Raw genomic sequence first — 24557 nt, 5'->3', positions numbered from 1 at the left:
TTTATATGTGTTTGACAAAAAAAAAATTATTAAATGATGTATTTAGATCTAATAATGAATAAAAAAATATATAATATTTATTGACTCGATTCATATATTTAAGGTAGATCTAGAACTAAAATAATATATGATAGTTGTAATTGAATTAATTATGAAATTTTTTATTAAATATACTGATCGGTATGGTTAAACAAATTTTTGAATTTAGGGTTCTCGTAGTCACTTAATTCTTCACCTACGATGATATCAAATAGGCATAATTATAAATTTGGTCTATTAATTTATATTTTTAGGTCTATAAATTTGTAATGTTATCTTGAAAGGTTGGTTTAGCCGTATAATTATATGGTCATAACAACTCAATTCAAATTTATTTAATTAATATGTATATTACACGTATATTTTCAATATAATATTAATATAAATCGAATAAAAACATAATATGCAACTTGAGCGAATTTTAATAATCGATTATCGATATTTTTTTAATACTTTACCTGTATATTGTTAAAAGACAACTGAATACCTGATCATCTAGACCGAATCGTAAGAACTAAAGTTATAATTTAATAGCTATTTACGGTGGATTACTAAATTAAATTTTTTTTATAAAAAAATTTGGATAATTTAATATAGGCTAGATTAATAAGTAAGAATTTTTTATTTGGTAAATTTGTAAAACTATTATTTAGCAAAAGAGGAAATTAAAATAAAAAATAACAAAAATTGTCAAATTAAATTAAATTGACATAAATTTTTTATTTGGTAAATTTTGTTAATTAACGAATTTTAACAAAAATAAATAAATAAAAAGTGAAAATGAAGTGATTGCGTAGGACGACGTCGTATCGGACGTTATCTTGGTGAATACTTTGTGAGGACTAGGTCTTCGGTGGATTGGTGCCTAATGTCAACTTGCAAATTCATTAATACAAAAATATATATGTTGAAGCAACCCACGAGTTAAAATATTTGACACCTCCAATCAAACAAGATAAAATAATTAATTCATAATATATTTAATTAACTTTGAATTAATGCTCGAAAATATGTAAATTTATGATTTAGTAATTATTGAAAATGATTTTCGAGTGACCAAAATTATTTTTATCGTATAAAAAAACGATACTATATAAATAATTTTGAATATTTTAAAATTATTCACGAATATATATTAAACATTTTAAAATTTTTTAAAAGTGTGAAATTGTTTATTAGTCATCATATTAAAATATTTTGCAACATTGTTAATTTGCATATCCAACTTTTAATTTAACAAATAATAATATAAAAAAAAAATTTAAGGTTTACTCAACCAAATTATTAGAAACCCAACAAAATATAATTTACACAAAACTAAATATAAAAGTGTTAGTAATTGATATATACTCTCTGATATACTTCGTATATATCTGTTGTATTAAAAAATAATTACAAAATTTATTAGACGGTAGAATATAAAATTGTCGTGTTATTGTCTAGACAAGTTTAGACTTTTTTATGTTAACACACTAACAAACAAAAAAAAAATAATAGTGTTCATGTGACCCGATGACTCGACCAATCTGAACTATCCAACCCAACTACAAAAGTTGGGTTGGATTTTTTTTTTTTCGTGTTTGGGTTAAAGTTGAATTCTTGCAATTTGACATTTTTTGTCCGGTCAACCCGATCAACTCGAAAATATAATTACAATCTAATCTAACCCAACCATACTTAAAAAAAAATTAAGAATATTTAACCTTTACGATGAATGTTAGTGACCGATAAATATTTGATATCAGAGGTTTATGAGATTTTAGTTTATATAAAAATGATTTTTTAAATAATTAAACTAAATTCAACTTGAAAATAAAAGATTGAGTTTGAATGGAAACTCAATTTGGGTGACTCGAGCCACCACCCAACTCAACCAATACGAAATTTCGTATTGGTTCAAAAGATTTTTTTAATAATCAAACCTTTTTATGCCCGTAACATATATATATATATATATATATATATATTGAAAAAACATTAAATAATAATAATAATAAATATTTAAAGTTTCAACATAATTGGGTGAATAAAAAAATTGGTCACTATCACCAATCCTATGCGAAAATTTCAGAGCCCCTTTGTTGTGAAGACCACAATATTATAAATAACGACAACCAACCCGAAAACCTCTCTCCAAATGCATCAAATTTGTTGAACAAAGGCACAGAGCTACCGACGAAATAAAGGCCTCCAAGATCCTTCCAGGTTCTTTTCTAATTTCTCCCTTTCTCTTTATAAATTCAATTTTGATTTCTCTTTAGATCACCTCCGAACCTGATTTTTTTTTTTAATTTATTTTCTTTTTAATAAAATAGAAAAATAAAATAATCGATTAATTCCCACTTCTCTTCTCTCCGATTTTCTGCTCCTCTTGTTTTCTTTTAGTTTCTAAATTCTTAAGTTCGTTTTTTTAAGAACAATGTTAATTTTTATTATTATTTTTACTTCTAATTAAATAATCCAAAAACTTAATTTTATGAGTTACAATTAATTTATGAATTTGTAGGGGCTGAATGGTAATTTTAACATTTAGAAAATTTGTCTAAAAATAACAAATTTTCCCTAAAAGAAAAAAAAAGCTCACTAATTAAAGTTTCCATTATTAATTTTTATGCCTACAACTTTAGGAAAGTTTTAGCCACCAACAGAGAGAAAAAAGAAAACGAACAACCTTTAATTATTTTTTATAATAATAATACATTTAAACTTTTTATTTTGTCTGACAAAATTTTCAAAAATTTCAATAATAATCTTAAAATTAAAAAATATTAAAACATATTTTATGATTAATTTTGGATATAAGGTTAATACTTTATTTCAAAAATAGCATTGAATTTTCAGAAGAATTTTAAAAATATTCTTTTTTATTTTTATTTTACTAACAAGGAGGTTTAAATGTCCTTATTAGTTAGTACAGCGTTTAGAAAATATTCATTAACTTTTAAAAGCGACATTAAATGTTTGAAGAAAATCTATGATGTGTTGGTAGACGGTTTCAATTCATATATTGATAGTGAAATTTATGTAAAGTTTGTCAGATGAGGAAAGTCAGCTAATTTAGGGAATACTTTCTCCATTAGTATGTGTCATTTTAGATAAGCACAAAGCAAAGTCACGAGAGTTTAGGTTCAAAGAGGACAATATCATATTATTGTGGAGGGTCGTATCCATCTAACAAAGTTTAAGAGTGTTAACGCTATTTTTTAAATTTAGTCCCAATCGTAAAAAATTTTATAAAGTTTTATTTATATTACTGTAACTTTTAGAAGTTTAAAAGATATTTTTAAAACAAAGTGCCCATCATCAGAGACCATCTCTAGCCCATTAAATAAGAGACAATAAAATGGTGCATTTTTTCTAACATGAGGGCCATCCTAACAACAATATCAGCCACTCTTTATGGTGACAAGTTCACAACAGTTGTCTGCCACATCCTCCACTTTCCTTTTATATATATATATATATATTATAATTTTTTAAAAAGAAATTTTAAATCTTTTATTCGTAATATTTTAGCTCATCCAATTATACATTAAAATTTTATACATATATATATATATATATATATCGTGGAACAAAGCAGATCATGTGCCTGGCCCATACTTTGCTTCTCAAGTGGAAGAATGAGAAAAGGTGGCGTGACAGAAAGTACAAATATTGTGTTACAAAAATCCAACGTAATTATTGAGTCTACGGGAATTTAAAGCTTGTTTTGTTGTTAAAAAATATATAAATAAATAACTTTCAAGTAAATAAAAGGTTAAATTAAAAAAAAATTATTTTTAAAAATTTTATACAGTAGCTAACATAAATTACTCTTAAAATTTTAATAATATTCATAAAAAAAATACATGTATGGTTAATTTTAAATAAAAATAGTTAATATTTGTTTCAAAATGTCTTTTAAACTTTTAATAATTTAAAAATAAAATACAGTTAAACTTGAAATTTTTTTTATTAAATATATTCAAATAGCTTAAAATCTTTTATTGATACGAACAAGACATTAATTTTTTTTATTTTTTATCATGCACTAAAACTGTCTATCGATATCTCATAGATTAACTCTTCAATCTTTTATGTTATTATTTAAAATTCATGAGTATTTTTGAAATATAATTTTGTTGTTAAGAGTAATTTTGAATTTTTTTAAAATGTTTAAAAGTATTACTCAAAGTTTTTGAAATTTGTAAGGATAAATTTTAAAGAATTTTTTAAACAAAAAAAAATATATAATTGCATCCAAAATTAACTAAGAATATTCTTTTAGATATTTTAAAATTTAAAAGTATTATTAAAACTAATATAAAATATATCTCAATTGGCGTATTAATCTCTTTTACTACAAATATATATTATTTAAATATAAAAATGTGAAAACAAAATTAATATTCAATAAATAATAAAATAACACAGGCTTTAAGGTGGGGTGACCGGATTTTTACCCGCCATCTGCCGTCCATGTGTGGACCCCACCATTAACATTAATGACAAATTAAATATAGCTGATATATTATAATTTATTTATTAAATATAGTTGGCATCATGCTCCGAGATCATTCATGAAATTAAGACTACTTTTTCGTATCCTCATGAATCTCTTTAACGCAAGGTTAACTATTTACGAGATAAAACATTCATATCCATAAAAAAAAATTGAAAAGAAAATTGAATTAAATCTTTTAAATTTACTTTTTATCGAAAGATATGAGAATAAATTGAAAAATACTTCAAAAATACAGATTTAAGGCTTTTTTTTTAATTATTTTTTTATTTCCATTATATAATAAAGAAAATAATTGTGGATAATTGTAATAATTAATAGTAAATTACAGTTATTGCATAATATTTGTGTTTAATTAATAAAAAGTATCTGAAAAATTAATAGTAAATTACAGTTCTTCCACAGTATTTGTGTATAATTAATAAAGAGCGCCAGAAAACGAGGGAGCCACGCACAACGACCGAATTAACATTGGCTGCTCGTAGGCACATCCTTCTTCTTCTTCTTCTTCTTCTTCATTCGTCAACTACTCAAGCTCTTGCTTCGTGATTCTCTCTATTTCTCTGTTCTTAGTTTTGTAGCTAGCTAGCTCATCAGATGAAGCATAATTCCAAGAATCAACCTCAGGTACTTAACTCTTTTCTTGTCGTTTGTTTGATTTTTTTGTTGATTCGAAAAGATGAGGGAGTTTGCAGAGAAAATGTGCTGAATTATGTTGTTTTGATTGCTCGTTCCTACAGCTTTTCTGGCCAAGAGTGGTCCTGCGGAAATGGCTGAATATCAGTGCTAAAGAGTCGGATTACAGTGCCGATACCGAAGACGATGAGGATGTTAATTCGTCCGATTTTGAGACTGAAGGTGACGCGTCTAATCTCTTGAAATTTGTTAGAGTTTTTAAAGTTATTGGATGCTTGAAATCCACGTTTGGCGTGGATGTTTAGGTAGCGAAAATGCAATGTATTCTTGGTTTGGTGGTTTCCGTGCTTGGAATCAGAATTTTATCGAATCTTCGCGAGTTTATTGCAATACAATGAGCTATTTTAGGAATGCAGCGTGTTCTGATTTGATTATTTGGTTGCTTGTAGCAGAATGCAATAGGGGAAGAGAATCACGCTTTAAGGTAGACAACAGAGATGAACCACTGGTTGATGCTAATGGTAAATTTTGAAGCACATTAGTTTGCCAATTATTTCTCTTTACAAACCAATGCAGCCTTTACTTGAAGTACGTGCCAAAAGATTGAAATTAGAAGAATCTGATGGGAATATGTAGTTTATCTTACTTGAGGTGATTTAGAAGAAATGGATCAGATGGAGTGTGCAAAGAAAATTTAATGCAACATATTCTCTCTATATACTGAAATTTAAAATTGACATTTCTCCAAATTTATGACAGAAATTCATACATATTTTTAAATTTTCAATTTGATAATCTTCAAAGTAAATGGCCTTTTCTGAGTGTTCGTGTGTTTGGACACCCCGTTCCTTCTATCCAATTACTGTCAGATTTCAGCAGATACATACCTTTCTTTTTGACTAACTTGACTTCAACTTCTCATCATATGTTATGCTTTTCTCATCTGTATAAATTGCAGACAAGATTGTGTGTGTGTGTAAGTGTGTGTGTAGGTGACTATTTTTAGCTCCTTTAGCTCCTTGGTAAAGAAACTCTTCGGTTTTTTTTTTTTTTCAATTCATTTACTCATTAAATTGCTCGAAACTTTAGATGGGCTGCCGAGGTTGAGAAGAAGAAATTCAGAAACATTTAGGATGCAATATATAAACGCGAAAGATCTCAGGTATGATCGACCATTTGAATATTGTAGTAATCTGGAAATATCTGATTAGTATTTCTTTCTGTTGAGTTGAGCTATCTACTTTATCTTGTGTCAGAATATGTGTTGCGACTTGGAATGTTGGAGGAAAACTACCTCCTGAAGATCTGGATATTGATGGCTGGATAGATACCAGTGAGCCAGCTGATATCTATGTCCTTGGGTGAGTACTTTTTATTATTATTTTCTTCATTTAATTAACGCTATCTTATATATTTTGTAATGTTTTTCTCATCTTTTGTTACTAATAGTTAGTGTTGTTTTGTCTTTGCAGTCTCCAGGAGATTGTACCATTGAATGCTGGAAATATATTTGGTGCTGAAGATAGTCGCCCAGTTGCTAGGTGGGAAGATATTATCCGTGAAACATTGAATAGAGTTAGACCTGCTACAACCAAGATTAAATGCTTTAGTGATCCACCGTCCCCATCAAAGTTTAAGCCATCTGATGACATCCCAGATTTAGAGGAGGAGATTCTGCAGGAAAGTGATAGTGATGTTGGTGTGGAAGTGCATCCATGTGATGAAGAATTCTATGGGAAGGAAAATGGCGATGGACTGGTAGCTGATAAAAATCTAAGCTGGAAGTTCCCAATTTCGGATCTTTCTGCAAATACCATACCAGAGATACCTGTAGAACAGGATTTAGTGAGGCAGTATTCTTCTCCAAAGAGATTGGATCGGTTAAATTGCTTCACAGAGAATGAGGAGGCTGTCTTTCAACAGAACAGAAGATTAACTAAAATGCTTAGTGGGACAGAAAGGATCGGTTTGAGTTGGCCTGAACCTCCACTACATTTACTTCCCCATCATGTTTCTGAGAGACCCAACTCTTTTAAATCAATGAATTCATTTAAAACAACCAAGTCCTTTAGGACATATAGTTCTTTCAAGTCAACCATGAATGAAATGCCGTCAGGGATTTCTTTGCTTGGAGAAATTGATCTTGAGTCTCTCCTAAAACAGAAGAGAAGATCGTCATATATTAGAATAGTAAGTAAACAAATGGTTGGTGTTTTCCTCACAGTATGGGTTCGTAGGAGTTTGCGAAGGCACATTCAGAATGTAAATGTTTCTACTGTTGGTGTTGGTGTAATGGGCTACATCGGTAACAAGGTTTGCTCCATTTTTCATTGTTCTTCAATTTTTGTTAATCTATGGATCATGTTGTAGTTAGCTTGTTATGCAATCTTGTGAGTCTCTCTGCTCCACATATTTCATGTTGTTTTGGCTTTCTGCTAGAGTTCTTATGCAATGCAATTTTAAATGAATAGATAGGTTTGAAGTTTCTTCTGCTTGCCATGGCTTGTTTCTTTTTACATCAAGCCAAAAACAATTTTCTGGTCTACATAATGCGTCATGTATTTATAGTTCTAGTAGTCTCTTTATCAAAGCATCTACTTGTTCAGGGATCCATATCTGTCAGCATGTCCATATACCAGACCCTATTTTGCTTTATATGCACACACCTTACATCAGGTGAGAAGGATGGAGATGAACTTAAACGAAATGCTGATGTGAGCGAAATACACCGAAGAACTCAATTCCATCCACTTAATGGTATTGGGTTAACTAAAGTTATCCACGATCACGAGTAAGTACATACAAAATGCCTACCAATATCTTCATATCTAATTGGGTTTTTTTAGCTGCTTCTTCTATCCTGCACGTTCACTACCCATATTTCCTGTAAACATGACATGGCCATTGAAGTAGTATTTTCCTGCTTAAATATGAACAATCCATTTTCCCCGTAAGACTGACATGGCCATTGGTGCATTATTTTTAAGCTCTAATTTTTATAATTTTTCAGAGAAGGGATTGAACAGGGTAGATGTTCATAATTTTCCGGCTCATATTCTTAGGGTCTTAAGCACATTTTAAGGATCACGTGGGGGAGGGGCTTCAATTTACACAAGGCAAGCTACTGTTTAGGGCCTACTCAATTGATTTCTATCTGTCATTTTCTTGATCTCCTAGTATTTATTTGAGATAGAGCCCCCTGCCCCAGCTTTCTAATTTGTGTCATACTGTGTATTCTCTTCCTTTGGATCCTAGAATAGGTCATTGAAGACGCTCCTTTCCTTTTCTATATTCCTATTGATAGATTTATTTTCGTAGGTAACCTGTGCATAGTTTGCAAGATTGTTACTTGAAGAGTTTTGTACTTTTCTTCTTTTGTTATGCACTAATTAGACAGCTTTTTGAAATTTCTTGTTTATATTGAATTTGGACTTTCAGTCCCTCCCAAGTACATATTTCTGTTTTTGAAAATAATTATTTCTTGTCCAAAAATGTAGAATAAAAGTTCACTACATGCTTATTCCAACAGTTATAAGATTCTCAGAATAGTCTTAGTTAGAAGGTAAAGTACCACAACATCTCAAGTTAAAACAAACAATGTAATAAAGTACCAGATATTCTTTCCCTATTTTCCAAAGTTACGGTATTACAGCACATCCCCTATACCGTGTTTGCTAGGCTTTGATACAGTACATGTTCTATCATCTTGAGTTTTTTCTGGAGATTATTGATCAGTCCTTGTATGTTTAGCTGGTCTCATGGGTTGTCCTTGATAATGCTTTAGGTTGATGAATAAAAACTTCTATTTATATTCAACTCAAAATCGTTGTAGTACTAGGAACTACAAATTGTACCCAACACTTCGACAATTCATTCTCTTTTCTTTGCAGGCGGATAATCTGGTTGGGTGATTTAAATTATCGTATCAACTTGCCTTATGAGAAGACAAGAGATCTTATCTCGAGAAAAGAGTGGTCCAAATTGGCTGAGAGTGATCAGGTACTTTCGTAATGAAAATGTCTTAGAGTGCATATGCAGCAACTAACTTCAAAATAGACTTCTCCTGAACTACACGCATTCCTATATTTTCTTAGGGCTTGTTTGGAATGATTTTGGTCATTCTCAAATCACTCTCTCTCAAACATGCCCTTATTCTTTCGTTTCATTAATGAACTATTAAAAAAAAAAAAAGACTTCTTTTACTGAAAATGTAGTATGTAACTTGATTGAAAGCCATGTTCAAGGCACTTCAATCGAATTCCATTTTGTTCCATTCTTTGGAAACTGAAGTTTGTGATCAAAAGCCGGGATTCCGCAGACAATAAGATCTAAGCTGGAAAAAACAATTGCTTTTTATTATGTTGTTACAAGGGGATGAGAAATGATTTAAGCAAGTCATTGTGTTAAGCTGTGTATCTTCAAAATGTTACTTGTTAAGCCTATATTTTTTCAGTTATCGAGGGAACTTAAGAAGGGTCGTGCATTTGATGGATGGACTGAGGGAAACCTTAATTTCCCACCAACCTATAAATACGAGATCAATTCAGAAAAGTATTACGGTGAGGATCCAAAAGTTGGACGGCGGACTCCAGCATGGTAAGATTTTATTATCATGGTCCATGTTGATTTCAGCGTCTTATTTTGTTTAGTTGTAGAGGATATTCCATTTTCAATCTACCAATGCATTGATGTCATGTTTTTGTGTGTAAATGATGTCTTATGCTGTAATTTATTTTCGCTCGCCTGTGTTCGATTCCTAAATAGAGAGGGGAACAGTAAAATGAGGATACAGGAGTGACAACAATGTCGGAATACTGTCTGAACATAGGAAACGGTTATGAGTTCATTGGCAATATGGTTTTGTTTAAAGGACGACTTTGATTTGAATAGTGCAACATCCCAAGCCCACCGCTAGCAGATATTATCCGCCTTTGGCTCGTTATGTATCGCCGCCAGTCTCACAGTTTTAAAATGTGTCTGCTAAGGAGAGGTTTTTACACCCTTACAATCAATGTTTTGTTTCTCTCCTATGTGGAATCTCACAATCCACTTTCCCTTGGGGACTCAGCGTCCTAGCTAACACACCTCTCGGTGTTTGGCTCTGACACCATTTGCAACAGCTCGAGCCTATTGCCAGCAGATATTATCTGTTTTGGCTCGTTATAATCGCTGTTGGCCTCACAGTTTTAAAACGCGTCTATTAGGGAGAGGATTCTACACCCTTATAAGAAATGTTTCGTTCCTTTCTCTAACCAATGTGGGATCTCACAAATAGTTTCGGGATATCCTCTTAAAATATTCGTATTTGTTGAAATTTATTGTGCTTCTTTAAAATATAAAATTTAACCATTGAATTTTCACAAACTAGGAAGAGAGATCTCCGCTTACCCTCAGTTCTTAAAATACTCTTTCGGAATGTTTATGATAACAAATCTCATGCATCACATTTAATGTTTATTTTCTGCATTTTCAGGTGTGACCGCATACTTTCATATGGAAAGGGATTGAAGCTGTGCAGTTATAGGAGGACTGAAATTAAATTTTCTGATCATAGACCAGTGACAGCCACCTACGTGGCCGAGGTCGAGGTCTTCTGTCCCCGTAAGCTACAACGAGCTCTAACATTCACAGACGCAGAGATCGAAAATGGGGAAGCAGCAATGGATGCCGAAAATTTTATCTGATCTTTCGTATGCATCGTAACAAGCTTCAATACGTGCATGGAGGGTTCCTTTACCAATCAACAAAGATAAGCAATAAGCTTTGCAAGGTAATAATTCCAATGAGCTTAATCTTTCACCAAACCAAGATTATTTGGTTAACAATTAAGGTTATGTTTGGAGATCATGTGGCTCGTGTGCTTTGTTGATATCTTGTATTTAATTCCATTCTTTGGATCACATTCTTCCATGTAGCTAGAGATGTGTGTATTGTAGTGGTTGTGTACATGAGTTAGCTGTTGTAGGGTTTCATTTACATATAGGAATGTACTTCTCTTAGTTTCTCTCTACTTCCTAAGAGTTTGTCTACATTATGAGAACTTAGCATTGTATAGAAATAAAGTACGAATGTTTGGAGATTGGGATTTGTGGCATGTATTGTTTTTCCAAGGGGCCGGATCTAATGAATGCTCGAGATTTCTAATTATAATGAATCAAATGATTTATGTGTGTGCGTGATTCCCATCATTGAGCTAGGTGTCTTGACACTATTCGAGTATCAAACGAGATGTGAACTTCGTATTTGTAGTGTCGAGATGTTCTTTTATAGCATCTCAATAATACGGGTGCAAGAATGTTGGCTTAGAGTGTGACACTGAATGTGATAAATGGTAGTATTTATCAGTTAATTTAAAAAAAAAAATTAAATATCCATATTACTTTTCAGTCATGTTTTGCTATTTACTTTCTATAAATATTTAATTTTGTTTATATACAAAATCAATCTAGATTTTAAAAACGAACAATAAGAAATATTTGTATAGTTTTTGTTATGTATATATGCACACACATTTTTACATACAATAAAGTTTTAATAAAGTTTAATATATATATATATATTATGTATATAGAGAGTTAGGATTATATGTTAGAATAAGCACTAGAACTGTAGGCCTCCACATTTAGCTGGAATTAGGTTCCTTGTTGAAAAAGGAAGGGTTACTGGATGAAGTGGTATCCTATCCTAACTTTGCCTTCACCATTCAAGTTCGTCACGGCTCCTATTTTTCATCATTAAAAAAAAAAAACAAATTAATTTAAATACCTTGTTTTATTTATTTATTTATTTTATTTTAATGTGGATAATTAATACGCTTTTTTTCAATTTCTAAAGTTTAGTTATAATTTGTTTTAAAGCATTTTTAAAGAACATGCCCAAATTTTGTTTATAAACATCATAAATTTAATTTAATTGATACGATGGTAAGTTCGAAATATATATTAATTTTTTTAAATATAATTTAATAGCGTAGGTAAATGGTACGAATTCAAATTTTAAATTTATATAATTATTAGTTTAGAGAAAAACTAAGTATAATTAAAAGATTAAATTAGAACGTGAGTTTATTTAATTTATGAATCCTGTGGTCTTAAATTTTAATTTGGTGTCTTTCAATTTTATATTTAATTCATTTTTCTCAACTTAAAAAAATTCTAAAAATTATTTGATTTATTAGGTTAAACGAAATTTAATTTATACCTAATAAAATTTTAATTTTTAAATTTTTGAAATTTAGAATTTAAAATTAAAATATATGGGAAAAGTCAAAATACGATACAATAATCGAAATAATAGAAAAGCGGAGGAAAGTCGAAAACATGGCGCGAGTCATTGTCACGTGCTTATCACTCGTGAGTCGTGATCGACTCTCCTCTTCGGCCCGGCGATGATAAAAATAGAATAAAATTCAGATTTCAGTGTTTCCGTCTTCAGATCACCGACCACAAAAAATCGGAAGTACCAATACGCTCCAAATTTCCGATTGCTTGAAAGGAGAAGAATAATGAAGTTTCTCTTTTCGTTCTTACTTCTCTCTGTTGTTTCTCCAGCTTTGTTTCACTCTGCACTCGCTCGAGGCGGCCTCAATCGCTCCATTTCGCCAGGTTTCTGCTTTGTTTTTGACGTAATGTTTAGTTTTCTTTGTTTGTGCATATTCGAATTCGATGCTTTCCGTTTGGCAGCTGAGAGATTGGTGTGATTGCGTAGTTGATGATTTTAAATGAGGAAAATTCTCTGCGAGTTTATTTAGTTCCACACTGGAATCTGTTTTTTTTCTTCATGTTCATACATGACATTTTGATTTGTTTTCTTTGAGAATTGAGACGAGGAAAGAGCAAGTATTCTTTATCGTTCTCAATTTTCTTTTGTTCTTTCTTTGCTATGTATCTTAACTTGCGCGTCTCGGTCTTTGGATTATTGTGTTTGATCGTTTAATTTGAGTTTGAATGTCTTTAAATCGGTGTTGAATTCTTTTATGCGGTAGCTTTCATTAGTTGACGTTTTCTTATTCTAGATTTTCGTTCCGTCTTCCTTTGTCATGCAGGTACTTTAGGTTTTGTACGGCTCGGATGTTCGATTATTGTCTATGATGATTTGAATAGAATTTGATTGTAGTTTTTAATCGATGTTATTCTGTAGATTTCGTTAGTCTTGCATATGGAGGTTCTGCTAGATTTTTACTCGAGGACAATAATTCTAAACGAAGGTAGCTAGTCCATGGAGATTTCCAGTATCTTGTGGTTATTTTAATTTTGTTTTCTGTATGTTATTTTGAGTTTTGAAACATTTCAAAATTTGTTCAGTGACAAGATCATGCAAGGTTATATGACCAATAAAGAGCTTGAACGGGCCGTTAAAGCTTTTGGTAAAAAATGTAGTAAAATTTCTAAGATATACAGGTAATTCCAAGAGTTGTGATTTCCTTTTTACCATGCAAAGAAGGCCTAATTTATGTGCTGATTTCTCTCTCGCTTTCCTTTCCTCTCTCTTGGTTGCTTGATCAGTATTGGAGACAGCGTGCAAGGGTTTCCACTGGTAATCATTCCAAAATGTTAGTTCTTTTGTTTTTTTCTAATTCTTGTCTCCCTAATATCAACGCTAAGTTGAAATATACAATATCTGATGAAGTGCTGTCATCTGATTGGTAATAGTGGGTTATCGAAATTTCTGACAAGCCTGGCCAGGAAGAAGCGGAACCTGCATTTAAGGTGACTGATTTACTACTTGCGTATAATAGTCACACCTGTCCGCCAATCCACACACCTGACACTTTTTTTAATTTGTGAATTCTTTTTTTTTCTTCCTTCTGTATGAGTGATAGATAATTTTAAATATGCAATTGTAGTATAAAATGAAATAAAAGCATTGTATGTTGTTTAAGGTCCGAGTACACTAACAGTATTGTCTCTATTTGCCTGTTCTATGTGGCTATAACAATATGCCATGATCATTTGGTAAAGCATGCGTCCATGCTAAATTTCCTGTTTATTAGTCATTCGACTCTTTCCTGGTCTACTGTTGATATAATAGTTGTTCTTTGACTGCAAGTACCATTTAAAAAGAAAACCATTCTTTCTTGCTTTTTACCCTGTGCATTTCGTTAGTATCTGTTTATCTGTATGTATTTAGTGTAGAATTGAATCTTGTATAATTATTGGAGCACCTGTGGACTTACTCGAGGAGGTTGTAAATGATTTTATTTCATATTGCAGTACATAGGAAATGTACATGGAGATGAACCTGTTGGCAGGGAGCTTCTCTTGCAATTTGCAAACTGGATATGTGATAATTACCTGAAGGATCCATTGGTAACTTATATAATTTTCTTTTTCATTTACATACATCTTTTAAGTTTTCATGCTTTCATATCCACCATCAGTCATATGCACCAGTTGACATGCGTTTATGCCATACATATATCATCCATCGTGGTTCCTTAAGTCATTCTTGTTTTATTCTTGCCTTATTTGTGCCATGTCTATAACCTAGTTGTTAATTTATTTTTGCATGTTATATTTTTTATCTTAAAAAAAACTGTATATTTTTATGCAACAGCGGAACAATGTGAGCTTAATGGAATGAAGGTTTCAATATGACATGTTTCAGTGACTCAATTTTTGGATGAATCCCTTATCATAGTGCTAGTTGATTGTTGCAGTTGGTTTTTATTTGGGATCTTAGTTCAGATGGTTTGGTATAATACAGAAGGACAAATTCGAAGAAATAATCCTTTTATTTATCTAAAAGCCAATGCTGTCTATTCAAAAGACCTGTGTTATGCTTTTCTGATTGTTTATGAGATGCAATATTTAATTTCCCTTGCTGTGTAGTTTGTGCTATTGCAACTTTGTCTCATCCCAAAGTTCTAATTTATTTCTGAAGGCTACACTGATTGTGGAGAATGTTCATCTTCATATACTTCCATCTATGAATCCGGATGGATTTTCTCTTCGGACACGTAATAATGCAAACAATGTGGATCTAAACAGAGATTTCCCTGACCAGGTACATTTGTTGGCATCCTAATTTATTATGTGCGAGTAAATTGAAGTCTTAGCAGGCTTTCCCTACTTTTGATTGAATTCTGATACTACTGAAGAATAGGTTTTATTTTGCAAGTCCATGTCATTTTGATACAAGATTGGATGAGTAATTTGAAGTGGAAAGTTATGGGATATTCAATGGTCGTAAAGCATATCATATGTGAAAAATAAGAAACCTAATTAATAGGAAAGATCTACGGAAGATTAGGCATTTAATATGTTTCAAATTCACATTCATATAGTAGATGCGATGCAAAAATTAGTAGGTAATATTAAGTTCTTTGTTGCAAATCTTTTGATTTCTTTCCTGTTTTGGTAGAGGTCTTCTTTTGATGAGCCTTTCTCTATAGTTGTTTCCCGTTGGTTTGTCATTGAAAAAATAGTAATAAATAATTGGTAGTAATAGCCTGGTCCAGCTGTGTTATTTGCACAGCTTATTGATCTCAAGTTCCATATTTGCTCACTTGGATATGAAAAGGCATTTTCATTTTAGTATATATATTTGCCTATCGTGATTATTGTTTTTGTTCATCTGAAGATATCAAATGATTAGGCTCTTACTGAAACAAAAAGGGTGTTAAGTGATTAAGCTATCTGTTAACCTTGGCGTGCTTTCTATAAGTTCATCAATCCTCCAAGAGAATGTTTTTCCTATCACTGCACCGCTTTGCATTTGCTTGAAAAGTTGGAAATGGGCATCAGTATATGAATAATTTCATCATTTGTTATTTCCCAGTCTTTTTGTTGCATAGTCTTAGAAGGTTGTTGCCCAAAATGTACTTTGGAGTGATTTTTCTCTTCCTCACATTAGTGTCTCATTGGGCGACATGTGAATTTGATTCAGTTGTTTTCTTTGTTTGTCCATAAGATTCAATGATCATTATTTTCCGATGCCATATCTGTTTCCTTATTTGACTAATTCTGATAATAATCTCTATTTGTTTTTCCAAATCTATGATTTTGGATGATAATCACATTCTTTTCGTATTTCACCTTTAGGTCCTGGAGGTTACACTCCATTTTATTTCATTTACCAATGAAATTGTTTAACTTCTCATATTAAAAAAAAAAAAAAAAAAAAGAATATGTGTCTTAATCTCGTCAACTATTCTATAATTCTTTTTCTGTCGTTGCACCTTGTTCAGTTTACTTTGATTCACTCTTTTTTTTTTTCTCCTGGGATCAATTGCTTTTCTGCATTAAATGGCCAAAACCAATATTATGATGTTATACATTTTAAGCAGGGATTAACTGTACATTTAATGTCAGTTCTTTTTCATCAATGATGATGAATATGCACGGCAACCTGAAACGAAGGCAATTATGAAGTGGATGAGAGACATACATTTCACTGCCTCTGCCACTTTGCATGGGGTAAGAGTCATAAGACCTAATTTTGTCTTCTTTTACCGCCTTATCTTTCTGACTAGTCGTTCTTATAAACTCTGGAATAGTATCATTTGGACATTATTTATGCATATTCCTTACCATGAGAAGTCTCTCCCCCATTAGAAACAATCAATTTAGAACCATCCGTTGTTAAATTAATATTTATCCCCAAAACTAAAGTAAATTAAGAAGAACCTAAAAGATATCTTGTTCATTATTTTAAATACTGTTCGCGTCTCCTAGACATTGATGTATTGATATTATATTCTAAGTTTGACTAATGAATGCGGTGTTAAGAAACATATAAAAGAAGTTTTCATGATGTCTTTACCCTGTACAGGGTGCACTTGTTGCAAATTACCCATGGGATGGCACTGCAGATAAAAGGTGATAATTTTATTATTAAAATTTTTCCTTCATTGCTAGAAAGATTTTCTTTTTCACTTTGGTTTTTTTCCCAGTATCGCCACATCTTTTATGCTTTATTTTTGTGTCCGTATATATATAATATACATATATATATTTGCTTCAGTGACTACGGACTACTAATTGAACCTGGACTCAGATCTCATTTCTTGATCATTTTTCCTCAATTATTCTTCTCTATGCGGTGCTTATTTTGTCAAAATGTTTGTGTGTGTGTTTTTTTTATTCTATCATATCACTTTTTCTCATTCATTATCTGTGCTGAATGTCAGTTGAGGACTTTTTTTTTCCTCGAGGAATTATGACCGTCTTTTGTCTTTGGCTCCTGAGGAATTGGTTTGCTTTAATTTCTTCTTTAAGACTCGAAGTATAGATGAGAATAAACGGAACTCTTTTTGTTTGACCTCCAAAAAGGCTAATGAGGCTAAAAAAATCAGGCCAATCAGTATGGTGGCGACAAAAGTTGTTGGGTAAATTAAAATAATATTGTAAAAATTATTTATTCCATTCAATTATGCTTTTCAACATGCATTACTTAGTGTTGGTTAATATTTCAGTTACTTGCTCTCTTTACACATTCTAAAATTGATTTTTCAGGAAAGATTACTATGCATGTCCTGATGATCAAACATTCCGGTTCATGGCTAGTGTCTATAGTCGCTCACATCATAACATGTCTTTAAGCCAAGAATTTGAAGGAGGAATTACAAATGGAGCTTCGTGGTATGGCAATGAATGCTTGGAAAAATTATTTTTAAAAATGGTATCCATGCGTCACGGTTCTGAAATTAATGAATTTCTCTTTTAAAATACTTTTCGGAATTTATGAAACATTTGTGCAGGTACCCTATATATGGTGGCATGCAAGACTGGAACTATATACACGGTGGCTGTTTTGAGTTGACTTTAGAGATTACAGACAACAAATGGCCTCCTGCTAATGAGGTTTGAACTGAGTTCAATCCATCCTTGCTTCAATAGAAACGAACAAAAGACTTGTTACCCGTTACTTTCATTGAAGCGTAGAGGGTTAGAAAGTATCGGTAGTCATTTTTTTTCTTGTGTAGATTTTTGTAACGGCCTAAAACAACCGCTAGCAGATATTGTCCTCTTTGAGATTTCTCTTTTGGGTTTCCCCTCAAAGTTTTTAAAACACGTCTGCTAGGAAGAGGTTTCCACACCCTTATAAAGGATGTTTCATAGCTCCTCCCCAACCGATGTGAGATCTCTCAATTCACCCCCTTTGCCCAACGGGACACTAGCACTCATTCCATTCTCTAATTGACATGGGTTCTCCCAATCCACCCCCTTCAGAGCCTAGCATCCTTGATGGCACACCGCCTCGTGTCCACCCCCCTTTGGAGCTCGGCCTCCTCGATGGCACATTGTCCGGTTTCTAACTCTAATACTATTTGTAATGGCCCAAGCCCACCGCTAGTAGATATTGTCCTCTTGGGGCTTTTCCTTTTGGGCTTCCCCTTAAAGTTTTTAAAATGTGTTTGCTCTAATACTATTTGTAATGGCCCAAGCCTACCACTAGTAAATATTGTCCTCTTGGGGTTTTTCCTTTTGGGCTTCCCCTTAAAGTTTTTAAGACGTGTTTGCTATGGAGATATTTCCACACCCTTATAATGAATGCTTCGTTCTCCAGCTCACAATTTTAGTGACCTTTGCCTTTCACCTAACTGCTATTTCATCTGATTACTATTCATAAAATGGTTTTCCTCTTTGACATATGTGCAGCTTGCTACCATCTTTGAGTATAACAAGTTGAGCATGCTTAATCTCGTTGCGAGCCTTGCTCAGGTACAACTTTGTTTGTCTTTCAGTTGCATTTGCGTCTAAGAATACAGTGCAGACTTCTCTCGCCTTGAATTGTTTAATATATTATATTCAGACAGGAATTCATGGAAGGATTTTCTCATCAGAGAGTGGAAGGCCATTACCTGGAACCATTACACTCAAGGGAATAGATTACTTGGTACTTTCAAATCTTCAAATTTTCTCCGTTTGCCTTATCCGGCACGTCTATATTGCATTGAAGCATGCATTACAAATGACAAAAAAAACTTGATTCCTTTGAATCTCACATCAGATAATTCAGGTCATGAAATCTATCGTTACTAAAAAATTAGACTTTGACCAAATAAGCTCAAAGAAAAAAAAAAAAAAAAGTATATAGAGGTGAAGGATGGTTGGATTGAGTTTAGATGATATTAAGAACTAGAAAGGTAATTCACAAATATCTTGTGTGTAATTTTTTGATTCCTTCTGCTGCTCGTTTTGATTGGCATATGGTAAAAATATAGATTATTAACATAGTGAAACTGTGAGGGAGAACCCAATCTATCTCGTGATGATTGTTGTTGAAATATGATCAACGACCATTTTTATTTGAACTTAAGTACTGTCTGCTATTTTGTGAATCTCATATCTTTTTAAAACTATAATCATAGAAGAAAACCAGAGGGGTGACGAAATTTTCTTAAATTTAATCGACAGGTTAAAGCTAGCGAAACGCTGGGGGTCTACCATCGTTTAGCTGCACCAAAACAGAAATATGAAGGTAAGTGCTTCTAACCTACCGATCAATCCTCTTTCCCTCAACTGTTTCTATGTAGCCATGATCTTCTTCATTCAATCATGTTAAAATTCGCCATGCATGGAATTTGTTAATACTAGACTTTAGGTTAAGATGAATTTTATAAGCAGTTACTTGAAACATGTCATAGCACCTAGGCATAACATAAGAACTTATGAACACTTTTTTTTAATACTTAAAATTCCTTTTGTCAAGCACTCAAAATTAGTTGGTGGTATTAGGAAAAGTTACCAACCTCTTCTCCCTTGGGAAGTATAAACTAATGCTCAAACAAGAACACCGTAAAGGATTGAACCTAATATCTAGCAGAGAAGAAATTTGAATCTTAGATGGAACAGAACTTCTCCTAATTTGAAACCATAATTCCCAAAACCCCACCAATCAAACCTACGGAGAAGTTTATTTGCCCGTTTGGTTGTCAATCTGAATTTTATTTTATATTTTGAGTTCAATAAATATACATTTGAAATTGTTTTCAAATTTTGTGATAAAATATTAAAAACTTTGAAAATTAGTTTTAAGTGTCGAGGGTATCTAGATGATATAGTATTTCGAAATTATAAACCATTTTTTGTTAAATTAAAAAAACATAATATTTATAGCATTAAACATGTTCATAAATTATTTAATAATAATTGATATTTAACCTAATATTTAGTTGATAACTACAATTAGTTTTATGATTTATAAAATATTATCCTAACACACTTTAAACAATTAATTAAATTTGAAAATTGTGCTGGTTTTCTCATTATTTCTCTACCATGATTCTCATCTTTCCTAATAAAACATTTTGAATTCTTAATAATTTTACAAACAAAAACAATTTTTGAAGACTATTTTTCTTAATTTTCAAAACATGAGTTGGTTTTTTAAAATAGCATTCTTAAAGTTGTTGCGTTAACTCATATCATTGTTGGTTAAGTATGACGATTTTTTTAGTTTTTTATCCTAAAGTTCTGGGGGTAGACAGCAGAATGATTATATGTTTCTGCAGTAAGTGCGTCGATGCCCGGGTACAAGTCGAAGAACACGAGCATCTGGTTGGAGGAGGGAGCTATGTCTGTGGACTTTATTCTGGATCCCGACACCACAACCAAAAGAAAAGTAATGCAAAACTGTGATTGCTACGGTGGCCATGGGGTGAACTTTGTGGGCTATATTTGGGGACACTACTATGAGGCGTATATTTTCTTGGCGGTTGTTTTGGTATTTATTTGCTTTTTATTTCAGAAGAAGATGAAGTCTAGACTTCCCAAGCAAAGATTAGTTGCATTGCCAAAGAGGATTGTGGTCTGATATCGTTTGGGTTGGTTTGGTTTAGTTTAGTTTAGTTCGGTTTTTTATTTTATTTTATTTTATGACTTTTCATTACTAGAGAAATGATTGTGTGATTGTAGAGTATAACAGTTTTCAAGGGTTTTTCCTAACAAAGGAAGAAAAGAGTACTTCATCGTCAATGCTCAATCAGAATAACTTATGAGTTTATATCCATATTCATTCTAATCTCCTTTGCCTTTTTGAGGGTGTCTAAATTTTGGGTAATGGAATCTGTTACATGCTTCAAGTTTTCTACAAACATCGAAAGTTAAATACTTTTAAATCTAATTTCTTTCGAATATGAGAACCAAATTTGTAATTAATCTATTTAATTTATGAACTTTAGAAAACACAATCATTTATATTTTTAATTTTATTAATATTAGCGACTATCTTAGCCAATCTACTAATCTAAGGATATGTTTAATCTAAGGATGTGTTTGAAAGAGATTTTGAAATGGTTAAAATCATTAGTGTTATATCACTCGGCATGTCTTTAATCATTCAAAATCTACTTGACATCTTAAACATTCAAAATCTACTTGACAATTTTACACTTTTTATGGCAAGTTTCATTTCATAAAAATTCTTTTTAAATAGTTAAAAGCATGTTCAAAGTAATTAAGTATAAAAATTTAAAGACTAAGAATGAATAATTTAAAAAAAACTCAGACATCTAAAATGAAAACAAAAATATTTTAAAGCTTGGAGAAAAAAAAAAATAGTAGATTTTTAAAAGTTTGTCAGGGTTAGAAAGCTAAGTGTTTAGTACCTTTTTCCATGAATTCAGTATGTTCGGTCCATATAAGAAGACGAGTTTGCAGTTCCTGAGTTGGCAGCTTCTACATTCTACAAGTAACAAGCAACCAGAAGCACCAGCTTTCATTAACCAGTTCTAATATTATTAGTGTGTTTGAATCAACTTCCTAAGGGATCCTTCTAAGGGTAAAAATGTCTCCTCATTCACAAGATACTGTGCTCAGTGAAATTTCAATTTTTAATAATTGTAAATTTAGGATTTAGCCTCTCAACTCTCTTTTTAAGATTTAGGCATATATTGAATACAAAATTAAAATTTGAGATTTCATGAAACATTAACTTCTTAGTTGATCAATTAATTTTTTAATTTTTTAATTTATTTAATTTATTAAAAATCTGTTAGACATAAATTTAAAACTATATATTATGTTAGATACTTGACTACATAGATATAATTTAGCTAAACTTATAATTTAATAGGAAAGTTTAGAGAGATACCTGGCCCATGTTTCGGTGCTGGCAATGAAAATTATGACAGGCAAACAAATCAAACTATTTTTATTTAGTCTAACAAATAAAATTAGGAAGTTGAGCCGTGCAGTGCTTAAAATTTAAAGACGAAATAGAAGGTGAACCTCACGGCTCGAAGGTTTTCTCAGGCGGTGGACGCCTCTTGCTAGCAAGCATTTGCTTTGTCTTTTCAAGAACGCCAAAAAATAAAGCGCCTCCTAACCCTATCCATAGCACCCTTGGCCCTATCCCCTGCAACAAGGAATAGAATAATGTCATAATTTAGAGCTGCATGAAAAATGTATTAAATATTCTCTTCCTCGTGCTTTCATTTCCAAACTTTTTCTCAAAATTTTTAAAATGCATCAACTAAGAAAGATTTTCACTCTTATAAATAGTGTTTCGTTCTCCTCCCCAACCGATGTGAAATTTCACAATCTACCCCCTCTAGGGCCCAGCGTCCTTGTGTCCCACCCCCTTCGAGGCTCAGTCTTCTCACTGGCACGTCACCCGGTGTTCGGTTTTGATATCATTTGTAAGGGCCCAAGCCCACTTCTAACATATATTGTCCTTATTGAGCTTCTCCTCGAAATTTTTAAAATGTATATGTTAAAGAGAGGTTTCGTTCTTCTCCCCAACCGATGTGAGATCTCACATAACCATTCACTGTTCCATCAGTTTAAATCTATCTACCAATATTCATCTATTTAATACAAATTCGAAATATAGGTTTCTAGTTCTCACTTGCGCTCAAACAAATTGTTAGTCATCTTTTAAGCCTTCCCAAATAATTTTTTTTTTTTCATGTGCCTCTCCTACATAGACTAGTAGGGCCGTACGTCAATAGTGACATCTAAATGGAACCGATTAAATAGTTCAAAAATATTAACTTTATCTATAATTTGAAAACAATAATTCCCTTCCTATCAGTAGGTCTGAAGAATGAACAAACCTTTAAAAAGGCACGTGCTCCTTCTTCCCTCATTATAGTCCTACAACAATCATGAATACCTTGGTATTGGCTATTTGATCCCTGCGTAACATTAAAAGTTAAGAAAAGTGGGTCGACACTTGAGTTGGTTTTTTACCAAACAAAAAGTTGGAACAGCTCATGGACCAATACCTGAACCATTAATCTGGTTTTTATCACGTCAAGAGGAGTGGTTACGGCCCCACTAATAGCACCTACACAAGAAGAAAAATATTGGGAAGAATATCATTAAGCGTGCATATTCGACAAAATGAAATAATATATTATTTACCCACGACCTCTGAAGAGGGTTAAAATATATCATGCATAAACTAACAATAGAGACAATAGCTTGGTGGAATTTCAGCATATTTTTTCCGGAATTCTCATGGAAACACGTTGAACCAAAGAAGAAATAGTGTTATTCGATTATATACCAGCGAAAGCACCAATTATAGCAGTCTCAGGATCATCTGGATCTCTTTGCGCCTGCATTCAGATGTATTCCATTCATTCACCATTAGCAAAATTGTATATCGATCATGAAAGGTTAAGAGTTCAACTTGGCATAAACAAGGGATGGAAAAGTAGAAGTCAATATTGGTTGACGGCATTCTTCAAATAGCCCAGTACTCTGAACTTCTTTAGTGGAATGTTGAAGAACACAAAGAAAACTTTACCTCCTGGAAGAACGAAAAGAAAACAACTCTACATTAAGTACTTGTAATCCATACGTGAACTTACCGCTAGCTTGTACCCTATCCTAAGTTGTTCGTAAATGCAGAACTGAATGGCATCAAATGGCAAATCTCGCAATAAGAAAGATCCATACCCCTGAAAAATCAAAAAAAGAAACAGGAAAATGTGTGCAAGTATTTAACAATCGATATTTAATCTCAAGAAAATTAGACATCTTTGATGCAGTCAATTGGCAAGATATACATTGAAGAATGACATTATAAATCAAAAAGTTGGTAACAAAATGATTGTATTATTACCGCATAAAGACCTCTAAAACCTTCCCTTGAAACAATAACGTGGACAGCATTCGATGCAGAAGCAAAGTGGCTAGTCTGCATCCTTTGCTTAACTACCTGGAGACGATGAACAAATAACAAGCTCAGCAGGAATGGACGGAGTACTGTAATAGATCAATTAAGCATAACTACCTCTGTTGGCACGCGGATGAGTGAAGAAGCCACGCCGCCTATGAAACCTGCAGTCTGTACGTAGCTTGAACACCTATTAAATTAACAAATAAAGAGCTCTATCCAACATTCTGATGCAATAGTTCACTCTAAAATATTTTGAAAACAAAACCTCATGCAACTGACGGTTTTTTTTTTTTTTTTTTTTTTT

The 24557-nt window shown here is 32.1% G+C and overlaps 3 protein-coding genes across 6 annotated transcripts in view; 2 read left to right on the top strand and 1 right to left on the bottom strand.

Annotated features, from left to right (window-relative positions):
• Nucleotides 1-2225: 2225 nt before the first annotated feature.
• Nucleotides 2226-11349, top strand: LOC111458763 (type IV inositol polyphosphate 5-phosphatase 3). Of its 3 annotated transcripts, XM_023101576.1 has the most exons (11): nucleotides 2226-2244; nucleotides 5117-5170; nucleotides 5284-5401; nucleotides 5629-5700; nucleotides 6269-6341; nucleotides 6436-6540; nucleotides 6652-7492; nucleotides 7786-7970; nucleotides 9070-9178; nucleotides 9633-9775; nucleotides 10653-11349. In XM_023101576.1, exons 2-11 carry the CDS (start codon nucleotides 5141-5143, stop codon nucleotides 10861-10863), a joined length of 1887 nt encoding a protein of 628 aa, XP_022957344.1. In that variant the 5' UTR covers nucleotides 2226-2244; nucleotides 5117-5140; the 3' UTR covers nucleotides 10864-11349. The 3 variants fall into 3 exon arrangements, with proteins under 3 accessions (XP_022957344.1, XP_022957335.1, XP_022957352.1); XM_023101567.1 differs by lacking the exon at nucleotides 2226-2244 and having other exon boundaries at nucleotides 4882-5170; XM_023101584.1 differs by lacking the exon at nucleotides 2226-2244 and having other exon boundaries at nucleotides 4884-5170; nucleotides 5632-5700.
• Nucleotides 11350-12584: 1235 nt separating this feature from the next.
• LOC111458783 (carboxypeptidase SOL1) lies at nucleotides 12585-21106 on the top strand. Of its 2 annotated transcripts, none has more exons than XM_023101596.1 (15): nucleotides 12585-12783; nucleotides 13316-13385; nucleotides 13483-13578; nucleotides 13684-13714; nucleotides 13831-13887; nucleotides 14392-14487; nucleotides 15062-15184; nucleotides 16492-16596; nucleotides 16952-16998; nucleotides 17635-17760; nucleotides 17880-17982; nucleotides 18781-18843; nucleotides 18935-19018; nucleotides 19540-19603; nucleotides 20637-21106. In XM_023101596.1, exons 1-15 carry the CDS (start codon nucleotides 12684-12686, stop codon nucleotides 20936-20938), a joined length of 1467 nt encoding a protein of 488 aa, XP_022957364.1. In that variant the 5' UTR covers nucleotides 12585-12683; the 3' UTR covers nucleotides 20939-21106. The 2 variants fall into 2 exon arrangements, with proteins under 2 accessions (XP_022957364.1, XP_022957372.1); XM_023101604.1 differs by having other exon boundaries at nucleotides 12586-12783; nucleotides 13319-13385.
• A 1081-nt stretch (nucleotides 21107-22187) lies between these two features.
• Nucleotides 22188-24557, bottom strand: part of LOC111458796 (S-adenosylmethionine carrier 1, chloroplastic/mitochondrial-like) — a 6185-nt gene continuing 3815 nt past the window's right edge. Inside the window, exons 6-12 of the mRNA XM_023101617.1 lie at nucleotides 24368-24421; nucleotides 24197-24292; nucleotides 23943-24032; nucleotides 23636-23687; nucleotides 23352-23413; nucleotides 23181-23261; nucleotides 22188-22480 (exon numbers count right to left, since the gene is read on the bottom strand). Of these exons, the coding sequence (XP_022957385.1) occupies nucleotides 22355-22480; nucleotides 23181-23261; nucleotides 23352-23413; nucleotides 23636-23687; nucleotides 23943-24032; nucleotides 24197-24292; nucleotides 24368-24421 (561 nt within the window). The 3' untranslated portion in view covers nucleotides 22188-22354. The remainder of the gene's footprint in view (nucleotides 22481-23180; nucleotides 23262-23351; nucleotides 23414-23635; nucleotides 23688-23942; nucleotides 24033-24196; nucleotides 24293-24367; nucleotides 24422-24557) is intronic.

The sequence above is a fragment of the Cucurbita moschata genome, unplaced genomic scaffold (assembly GCF_002738365.1).
Source record: "Cucurbita moschata cultivar Rifu unplaced genomic scaffold, Cmos_1.0 Cmo_Scf00002, whole genome shotgun sequence".
Taxonomy (NCBI): Eukaryota; Viridiplantae; Streptophyta; class Magnoliopsida; order Cucurbitales; family Cucurbitaceae; genus Cucurbita; species Cucurbita moschata.
This window is presented reverse-complemented; position numbering and strand designations above follow the sequence as displayed.